Raw genomic sequence first — 11,639 nt, forward strand, 5'->3', positions numbered from 1 at the left:
ATATCGTAAAACCTCACTAAAATAATATAGCGAGACCATGAAATATTATTATTATGTAGATGTATTCATTTAATTGCTAAATTAATATTTATTAATTTAAAGAATGTTTTGAGATTCAATGAAGGTTGATTTTGATTACATCAAAATCATTGTATCTTATTAATTTATGCATTATATTTATTGAATTCACATAAAAAAGAATAAATTTATTATACATAAAATACAATAAATACATCAAAATCATTGTATCTTATTAAATCATGTATCATATTTATTAAATTCATCTAAAAAATAAATTAATTATACATAAAGTACAATTTTTGTGTATGATTCATTGTAATATATTTTTTTGTTAAATAATTCATTGTAAAAGTAAATTCATTATACATAATGTTTCATTTTTTCTTAATAATAAAATATTATCCATTGTATCTTTACTAAAAATATTCAATATATGATACTGAGAAAATAAACAATATAAGCAACATAGAAAATTTCTTGAAACCATATCCGAAAAATGGCTTCTCATTTAAAAAGTACCATAAAATCAACAATGATCGATCAACTATGTAAAGCATGATGTGAGTACAAAAGAGATCATTCCACATACACTCAAAAAGATTTGCAATCTTGGCAACACCAAAGCTTTTAGACCCAATAAGAAAAGTTAGGGATGAGCTTCAACTCGATTTAAATTTTAACAAAAAATAAAATACAATATAATTATATTTCACTAAATTTTCTTAGATATATTTATACTTTTAAAGAATTATTGATTTATAATATTAATAGGACTCTATATATATATATATATATATATATGGTCTTCTGAAAATTTATTGTCTTATCGAAATGAGTGATTATTTTCATTAGTCCAAGTCAGAACCGAATATTAATTTAGTGAGATTTTTTACTATACTTTTGATATGAACTTTTGTTTATTTGGTAGAATTATATAAAGAATTTAAACAATTTTAATAGTTTTCACAACTCATAAATTTTTTATATTTATAAATAAAAAATACTACTTAAAATATAATTTTATCTCATTTCATAACATGATTTCATGTGAGGTCAAACAAGTCCTAATTAAAAGCCACAAAGCCAAATTGATAATACTAAGAAAAAATTGATACAATAATAATAATAATAAAAGAGATATGTTAAGGAAAGTTCGTTGTTAGTGTCCGAATTTCCCAACGTGGCTAAGTTTATGCGTTTTTATTCCCTTACATCCCCAACCGCGTAACCTTTTTTTATTAAATAAACTTCACATTTGCTTCTATTTTATCCGTTTTCCATCAAAAACACTCAATAGTCACCGTCAAACCTCAAACCCCAAACCCCAAACCCCACCCCCCACTCCTATACCCAGAAACTTCCATAACAACGCGTCCCTTCACACGTTTCCTTTTACTCATGACCGTGTCTCCAACATATATATATATATATTTCTCATCTCTACTTCCATTCTATCCAAATTCATTCATTCATTTTCTCTCTTCATATTTTTGAGTTCCAATTTCAATATTTTGTTTAATGGAAATTTCTTCTTTCCTATTTCCCAATCAGGAAGATTATCCTTCTCCTAATTTCTTCAGTTTTTTTCAAGATTTTGACTTCCCTGCTACTACTGATACTACTGCTGCTGCTGCTGCTCCGATTGCTGCTGAACCGCTTCCTAAGAAGCGAAGAGTTGATGATTTTGATTTTGATTTGGAACAAGTTGTTGAACAGGGCTCTTTGAAGAGTGTTGAGGATATTTTGAACAAATTTTTGGGATTCGATAAGGAAGAAGACAAAACGGAGCTTAAATTGGATTGGTCATCTCAGGAGCAATTTGCAAATCAATCTGTTTTTGACTTTTCGAATCAACAATCCGGGTTAATAATGAATGAGAAAGTGAAGCCAATGGCGGGTACTAATAACAAAAGGTCTCGTCAGAATTCTGCTGAATTCATTCCAACTTCGGAGGAGGAATCTCAGCCTCAACAGCAAAGGAGGTTATGGGTGAAAGACAGGTCTAAAGCGTGGTGGGAGCAGTGTAATAGCCCCGATTTTCCAGAAGAGGAGTTTAAGAAAGCGTTTAGGATGACCAGAGCAACTTTTGATATGATCTGTGAAGAATTGGAATCTGTAGTCACTAAAAAGGACACAATGCTTCGTCAAGCGATTCCAGTTCGCCAACGTGTTGCTGTCTGCATTTGGAGATTGGCTACAGGGGAGCCACTTCGTGAAGTTTCAAAGCGTTTTGGCCTAGGAATATCTACTTGTCATAAGCTTGTTCTAGAGGTTTGCACCGCGATTAAAGGCGTTCTGATGCCGAAATTCGTGCAATGGCCTAATGATGATTACAAGATGAACGAGATCAAACATGAATTCCAGATGTTATCCGGGATGCCAAATGTAGGTGGATCTATTTACACAACACATGTTCCAATAATTGCCCCAAAAGTAAGTGTAGCTGCTTATTTCAACAAAAGGCATACAGAGAGGAATCAGAAAACTTCATACTCCGTTACAGTTCAAGGTGTTGTTGATCCAAAAGGGGTTTTCACAGATGTTTGTATCGGTTGGCCTGGTTCGATGTCTGATGACAAAGTATTGGAAAAATCAGCTTTGTATCAGAGAGCAAACAGGGGACAGCTGAAGGATACTTGGGTTGTAGGAAATTCAGGATATCCATTAATGGATTGGGTATTAGCTCCTTACACACGCCAAAATCTTACTTGGACTCAACATGCTTTCAATGAAAAAGTAGGGGAAGTCCAGAAGGTTGCTAAAGAGGCGTTTATGCGAATGAAAGCAAGGTGGAGCTGCTTACGAAAGAGAACAGAAGTGAAGCTTCAAGATTTGCCTGTGGTTTTGGGGGCCTGCTGTGTATTGCATAATATTTGCGAGATGAGAGGTGAACAACTGAATCCAGAACTCAGATTTGATCTTTTCGATGATGAAATGGTTCCAGAAAATATAGTAAGGTCAATGAATGCTGTGCAAGCTAGGGATCAGATTGCTCACCAACTCTTGCATCAAAATCATGCAGGCACCAATTTCCTTTAACAAATAGTTGTATGTTCTAATTTTCTCTATAAGATAGTATAGGGGGCAGGGAGTGATTTTATTTCCATGGCCATATGATGTCATGTTATAGAATAATAGTTAAGCACAATACATAAAATTTTGGATATCAAATGGAAACTTCCATTGTTGTTACATAATCATTTATGTTTTTGCTTCTTATGTTCATATATAATTCCGAACCATAGAGAAACTCTAGAGTTTAGTACAAGTGTAACTGGAGAGGATTTGTGCAGTTCAGGCTTTACTCTAATTTGAGAGTTTACATTTTTTCGGAACTTTTTTTTAACACAATCCATAACCTTTGCATAGCGTCTGTGCTTGAGGGTGAGCATTCTGTGGTGAGTATTTTGTGATAATCTGCACACTATGACATAACTCGCAGATTACATAGAAAATTTAAATTGCACTAAGCAAGCATCATACGATAAGTCCATGATTGAATAGCACATGGAGGCTGAATTCGATCCAACTCAGAGATCCACGTGGACAATATTTTTGTTAGTGAACTTTTAGACCCTAATAACAGTCAATCACATCACTAATTCATGTAGATTGTAGATAGGATAGTGAATACTAGCTTCACAGGAAGGCAATAGTCTTAACAAAAGCATTTTCAATTGACCATCAAGATACATCAGACTAGTGTGACCCTAATGTTTCATTTCCGATTTCATCCGCGTGGATTTTTTTTTTGTTAACAAGTTATTAAACACTATTTTCTTTGATAATTAAATTTTAATTGTATTCTGACAAAGAATCTTTTAAATTTTTAAAATAAAATCTACATATTTAGAAGCTACTATAAATTACAATAGTTAATAACTCAAAAGACATGCAAAAATGTTGTAGAATAAATTTCTTAACTCCCAAAATTCAAGCATAATAAATTGGGACCAAACAAAATAATAAGAGTACTAGATTTTTGTAATAAAAAAGTTACACTTATAACTGCGTTTTCCTTTATTTTTTCCTACTGAATTTGTGTTACCTGCTCGAGCAAAATTGAATATCTCATTACAAACAAAGTTAATTTATAAATTTTTTGTTGTATTTACATAGAGTTAACTTTTTTTTGTTACAAAATATAATGTAGTGACATGCTAAATAAAATTAAAACAGTGTCTATATAAAGTATAGTTCTTAACAAAGTTCTTAATTGACTTTAAAAAGAGAAGTATATGATGCTCCTTATATCCCTATTTTGACAGGCTAAATAAAATTAAAACAGTGTCCATATAAAGTATAACGTCCTTAATAGAGTTCTTAATTGGCTTTAAAAAGAGAAGTATAAGATGCTCCTTATATCCCTATTTATTTGTCAAATATTTTTAAATTTGATTTATCTTTTTATTTGTTATTTTTGTCAAGTAAAAAAAAGACAATTTTTTTATTATCATAGCGGCTTAAGTTAATTAGTGGCTTAAAGTCAAAAATAAATCAGAGTCCTAGCTTTTATTTTTTTATTTTTGAAATCCAAGGTTATTTCTTCTTTTTAATGATTTTTTTCCCTATCGTCTTAAACTAAAGATATATATATCAAAATATTTTTTAATTTTGTGGTCTTAAACATATCATATGGAAGTTAAATTTAAAAATTGACAAAAAAAGAAAGAAACATTTTTTAATGTTTCGAAATGAACTAAAAGAAAGACATAATATAATTTATTTATTTTATTAAAAAATACTTATAACAATTCTATTATTACCAGAAAAAAAACAGGGGCCCTCAAATTTGGAGGCCTAAAACGGATGCCTCATTTTTAAAGATATTGAGCCGCCCATGCCTATTATGTCCTCAATTTATTAATGTGGTGAGTAAATATATTTAGGACCCTATAAATAATCAAGACAAAATGATAAATTCATGCCTAATTTTTAAAGCATTGAACCGCTCTGCCTATTATTTTCTCAATTTATAATGTAGTGAGTAAATATGGCCCTATCAATAATCAAGATAAAATAATAAATTCACTATATCAATCATTATTTTCTTGAGACTAGAAAGTAATTGTGAAACAAGAGGTATGCCATGTTGGACTAAAATAGCATAATAGGGACCACCGCTGGGTTCACAACTTGGCCGGTGGGCACTGTTACTGAAATAACAAAGGCAAGCATTTAGGTTGACTCACTTCAGATTAATGTTACTATTTTTAGAATAAGTCAGGATGACAGCAGCAACCAACAATATGTTGACTGCAAACAATCTTGTTGAATATACTCTATGCAATTAAAGGTATTTAATTCAATTAAGGTGTAAAAAAAAAAAATTCAGCTAATTTTTTTTTAAAAGTTTCATGTCTAAATTATTATGAATCTAAATTTAATATCTAAATTATTACTCATTAGTTTGAAACAAGAGAGGGAGAGAAGGGAGGGAGTGAGTGAGCAAGAGAAGCAACTAAAAATGGCGAGAGAGGGGAGAGGGAGACACGCAAGACAGGGAGAAAGAGGAGAGAGGAGAGAAACCAGCAAAATTGGCCTAGAGATGCTAGAAAAAGCTAACTATAGCTACGTAGAATATACTTTTTAAAGTATAACTATAATTATTGAAGCACATATGTAGTAAATATTTGCTACACCATGTAAAATTTCCTATTATTAAAGTACATATACAGTACATATTGGCTAACCCTTTTTCCCCACTATTTAAGTAATATAAAAAATATTTAATGCTACAAATTATTATATAATGATGTCAATGAAGTTAACTTATAAATAAAAACATCATATAAAGTTAAATAATTAAAAATCTTGATATGATAAATTATTAGGAAAAAAATGCATGTATTAGTTTTGACTTTTGAGTATTAGTAGTATTTTGTTTGGTACACTTATCAACCTATGTATAACTAATGCTTGCATTAGTTATGTACTCTATTGTGTACTCCTTTCATCTATCTTTACTTATCCACTATACTATTTTAGGATGTCTCACAATACTTATCCGGTATATAAAATTAATGAATAATCTACCATTTTGTGTCTATTTTACCCTTGCTATTATATACTCCCCCTGTCCCAATTTATGTGACTTACTTTCCTTTTTAGTTAGTCCAAAAAAGAATGACACATTTCTATATTAAGTAGCAATTTAACTATAAAATGTCTATTTTACCCTTAATGAAATGATTTATAGCCACACAAATTTCTATCATTCATTTTGGACCACAAATTTTAAAAGTCTTCTTTTCTTTCTTAAATTCTGTGCCGAGTCAAACTACCTCACATAAAATGGGACAGAGGGAGTACTACTCTTTCCGTTTCATAATAGTTGATCACTTTTAATTTTGCACAATACTTAAGAAATTATAAGTAAGAAGATAATTTTACTAATTCACCCCTGAAAAAACTTCTTGGGAATTTTACAAACAAATGTGAATACTTTTAAAAAAAATTAATTGTAAGGGTAATATAGGAAAAATTTAATTCATGCTTTCTTGATTTAGTAAGGTGATCAACTATTATGAGACAACTATTTTTAGTATAATGATCAACTAATATGAGACCTGGAAAATATTATTTTTTCAATGTTTGGATGACTTATATTTAATAAGGGTGATTTGGTAAAATCATCTCTATCATTTACTACTACTTAATTCATGTGTCAAGTCAATACTGGACAATTCCGTATTAAAGTGTGTAATATAATGAATTTCTAGGTATTAGTAATGCAAGAAGATTTAATGTATGCATTAGTATTGATTAAAGACCCAATTATTCAAGACCCATTTTACATCTTTTATACCATAATTGTGAAATATACTTTGTAAATAAATATTTTAATGTAATACATGTTGTTTTTAACACACTAAACTAAATAATGCATAATAAATAATTTATGTATACTCATTCACTAAAATTAGAGTACATTGACTCATACTACTTGTTGTACTATGATTAAAAATGTTATTCATATGTTTCACCAACTCAATTGTCCCTTTACTCCACCATATTGGAATTATGCAACATGATTGTTGATTGAAAAAATCCATACTACCAACATGGATTGTGGTGCACTGGTGGGAGTGCTTAACCCTTAACCAGAGGTCTCGAGTTCGAGCCCTGGGTATGGAGAAAATTCTGTTGGGAGCGCCACCCCCGAATGGGTCTTGCAGTGCGCGATCCGGATTTAGTCGGAGCTCCAATGTGGGCTCCGGACACCGGGCAGAAAACAAAAAAAAGAAGAAAAAATCCATACTAAACTGATTAGTTATATATCATATATCAAGTTGTATTTTTTTTTATGTTAATAGAAAACCAAAATTTGGAGATTCAAATTCAAGAATCATTCATGCATTCTAAGGCAATAGTTACTGGATTAATACAAATTTAACTAAATCTAAATATTACTAATACAATCACAATTAATAGACTCTATCTAACATAAATTTTATACACTCTATCAAATGACTGCTAAAGTATAACAAAGTTGTTAACTAGCTAGAAAAAGAGAAGTAAAGATTGAAGCAAGAGGTATCTCATGTTGGATTAAAATAGATTAATAAGTAGGGACCACCTTTGGGTTCACAACTTGGCCGGTGGGCACTGTTAGCTTAAATAACAAATTAAAGGCAAACATTTAGGTTGACTCACTTCAGATTAGTGTTATTGTTTTTTTCTAGAATAAGACAGAATGACAGCAGCAATCAATAATATGTTGACCGCAAACAATCTTGTTGAATATACTCTATGCAATTATGAGGTATTTAATTTTGGTATAAACTACGTTCTGGTAATTGGTTAACATGTTAGTTTTTTTTTTCCTCTTGTTCAAATACATTTTCTTAACATTCTAGGGTGTCTTTGCTATGGAAGGAAAATGTTTACCTGAAAAATATTTTTCTAGAAAATATTAGAAAATAAGTTGGTTTTGGGCTTATTTTTTCATGTTTGGTTAGTGAGTGAAATATTTTACGGTGTATGATTGGTCAACGAAAAATATTATTTTAGAAAATAACTTTTATTTTTGATTAGAGAGTGAGAAATACTTTTTAGGAAAATAGTTTCTGACTTGAAAATTAACCCCAATAATCGATCTGGCACCTGACCCCGACACCCGATCAGAACCTAATCCCTACTCCCGACGCGGTACCCGACATTTGAACTAGAACCCGACCCTCAGCATGACCCAAATCAGGACACGATTCCAAGATCCAACCCTGGACCTAACCTCGCTAGAGACCCGACATTCAAACTGGAATATGATACCAACATCCAAACTTGAACCCGAACTCGACGCGAGACCCGACCACGACGCGAGACCCAACCCCGGCTCCCGACCCCAACATCCAACTCAAGATCCAACTTTTAAAACGGAATCAAACCCTGACATCTGACTCAAGACCTGACCCTGACTCTTACTGTAACACCTTGGTCTTAGAAAGAACTAATTTTAGAAAGAACTAAATTGGAAAGAGCTAAATTGTGAATTTTGCAAGTTAGCCTTAAATTGTGAGTTTTGGGTCAACTTCAAATGATCATAACTTTCAATACAGGATGAGTTGTGTGTCCCATAAGGTATCAAATGAAAGGTCTCTGAGTCCTCTTTCCAACGCCATTGAGTTTGCTAAATTCCAAGTTTGGATGAGGGAGATATTCCCGTTTGAATTCAGCAATTTAGGAAAGTTCATCTGAATTAAAGAGGGGTATTTTGATCTTTTCCTTACCCCACTAGCCTAACTCATTTTTAGTAATATTTTACGGGTCTAAACTGACTTAGATTAGTTTTCACAATTCTAAAATATGCTTAGGGTTTTAGAGAGAAATTCAAGAAGAGAAAAAAGGGAGAAGAGATTCAAGCGTTCAAGATTTTCTTGCAATCGCCGAAGGATTTCGCCAAGGATTCGATCCTAACGAGGTATGTAAGTTTTCATAGTGATGGGTTCGTTCACCCACATATCAATCATGAATTTATTTTACGAATTCCATCCATAGGATTAGGTATATTGAGTTCTTGATGAGTTCTTAATGAGTTTCTTGAAGTTTCTGTTTCATTCTTTAATATGAGGTTTCGTTGAGTTCTTGCGATGAGGATCTTGTGTTTGAGTATTGTTCTTGAGTAATTTGGAGTGAATTTCGTTGTAATTATGTTGGGTCTAAGAATCCAAAAGAGTTTAAGGGAAATCATTTGATTCTAGGGGAGTTAGACATGAAATTGAAGCAAGAAAATTCGTCAAAAACATGGGTGTAGGGGTGGGGCTCCGCGCCACTCAGTGCTCCCCAAACCACCTGTCATGACCCGGGGTTACCACCTAGAAGTAACACGGTGTAATTGACCCCGAAGGGGTCGCATACAAGCCTCATAGCATACATGAACATAAAAGCATAGGAAAATAGTGCGGAATTTAAAACTTTTCTTTACAATCGAAGTGTCTTATAAAATGAAAGAGAATGTATGACACTATGTCTCAAACCATCAATTATACTTGGAATAAAACTCTTGAAATACAATCTTAGGGACATATCCCTTACAACCAAAGTCTAAAACATAAAAGAAAGACAATAAAGGACATATGGTTGAGCCCTCGAATACAATGAGGACTCACCAATCTTCTTCTTCTTGATCTCCTATGAACCTAGCCACGAGGATGAAATCCAATATCTCAAAAGCTTACACTTATAGAAAGTGTAGAAAGATGGGGTTAGAACAAAAAGTACTAAGTATGAAAGCCATGCACAAAAACCTTAAAACATGCATAAAAAGGGACATTTCATTTGAAATTATGCTATATGCCATTTTTGAACATCATCTTTGAAATAGTTGGAGAATGCAACCAATAAGGCAACTCACATACATTTCATTATAACATGAGAGATATCATTATAATAACAAGCATAGTCTCCAACATCAACATAATACATTTCCCAAATCTTCACAATATATAGCCTCCAATCATAAAATAATACAAAGTCAAATACCAAGATCATCTCATCACAAAGTAATCATCACGTAAGCAACCCCTAAGAAACACTTGTGCAATGTATGGTTGGCATCCCACAATACCAACCCTACTAAGTACTATTTTGAAGCTACTTTAGTCATGCATTTCATCTTTAGACCTCATCCTAAGCAATAGCCACAAATTAGGAAATAGTCATGTACATTACTTGAATTATAAGAAAAGTCATTCATAACAACTATCTATTCAATATACATGCATTCATTCAAATCTCATCATAATATAAAGGAACCATCCCATGACATCCTACTAAGTCTACTTGTGCAATGTGGAAGTGAAGTCCCATAACCCCACTCCTGCTAAGTAAAACTCATTAAGAAGTCATAGTATAGTTCAAGTCTCATGCATTATCTTTATTATATAGGGAAAAGTAGCCATAACCGACATAGACCATGTGAGCTACATGGAATTCGGTGCCGTGTAACCCCACACCGAAAAAAGGTGTCCTACTTGCCTAAGGTAGAACTAAATGTATAGCTATAAGGTGGACCCACTAGCTAAAGAGACCTATGTGAGAACATAGTTATGGGATAGGGAGATTGCTTCTAGAAACCCACCCTATTGCATTGGCGGAGGGGATTCCATCTCATGAGTTCACTTTAGGAGACCCAACCTATTGCATTGATGGAAGACCTTTTCCTCATTTTCCATATCCACTCGGTGCTAAGCATTATTTCCTAAATTATACATCATTTGTCTTGAATTGTATTTACATGTGTGAATGAGTGCTCTACCCTTCATTCAATACAATTCATTAAATAGCTCATAGATTCATTTAAAGTGAGAATGTACTTTCAACTTTTGAATCAACATTAGTATGTGAGAATAACTTTCATTACCAAGATCATGTGTTCTCAAGAGAATGGACTTTCAATCAACAAAATAGGATCATCATGGTCATGTACATTTCATGCATTATAATGTGTAAAGGTGCAAATGAGAATTATACTTTCAATTAACACCATTGATACATCATAATCATGTTTATGCATGGAGTGTGTGTGTGTGTAATTGTCCTTGCAATGACACAACAACAACATTATCATCATCCTAGACAATTCATACAATATCAAGTGTAAGGGTATGGGAAGAATGACCTTTCAACAATACCACAATATACACAATGGTCATAGGACTTTCACTTTCTAAGTAAATCATAAGTTCACATACAATCTTGTCAACATGTACAAACATTCATAATATGCCCTTCAAGGGCTATGGACCAACTCATCCCAAATATGTAGCAATAGCACAATAGATAAGGAAATACCATGATCCAAAAATTCATCAATACCTTAATCTCATCATGATTGGCACTTTATACTTCAAGTATTCATAAACATGCATATAATATCATGATTAAGTCAATTCACGTTTATGTCACGACCCGGGAGCACCCCCAAGTCGTAACAAGGCGTACTCGACCCCGAAGGGGTCTTATACGAGCCACATAGTCATTCATTGCATTCAATAATGAAAATAGTGCGGAATAAAAAAAAACTTATTTACATCCACACATTTAAACTTCTTAAAACAACTTTAAAAACACACAGCGGAAGTCTAAGTCTCACATGGCCATCTTAGACACAAACAAAA

The 11,639-nt window shown here is 32.5% G+C and overlaps 1 protein-coding gene across 1 annotated transcript; it reads left to right on the plus strand.

Moving 5' to 3' along the window:
* Positions 1 to 1,459: 1,459 nt before the first annotated feature.
* LOC102590956 (uncharacterized) lies at positions 1,460 to 3,218 on the plus strand. Its single transcript, XM_006342266.2, has one exon. It carries the CDS (start codon positions 1,540 to 1,542, stop codon positions 3,058 to 3,060), a length of 1,521 nt encoding a protein of 506 aa, XP_006342328.1. The 5' UTR covers positions 1,460 to 1,539; the 3' UTR covers positions 3,061 to 3,218.
* The last annotated feature ends 8,421 nt before the right edge of the window (positions 3,219 to 11,639 follow it).

The sequence above is a fragment of the Solanum tuberosum genome, unplaced genomic scaffold (assembly GCF_000226075.1).
Source record: "Solanum tuberosum cultivar DM 1-3 516 R44 unplaced genomic scaffold, SolTub_3.0 scf00037, whole genome shotgun sequence".
Classification (NCBI taxonomy): Eukaryota; Viridiplantae; Streptophyta; class Magnoliopsida; order Solanales; family Solanaceae; genus Solanum; species Solanum tuberosum.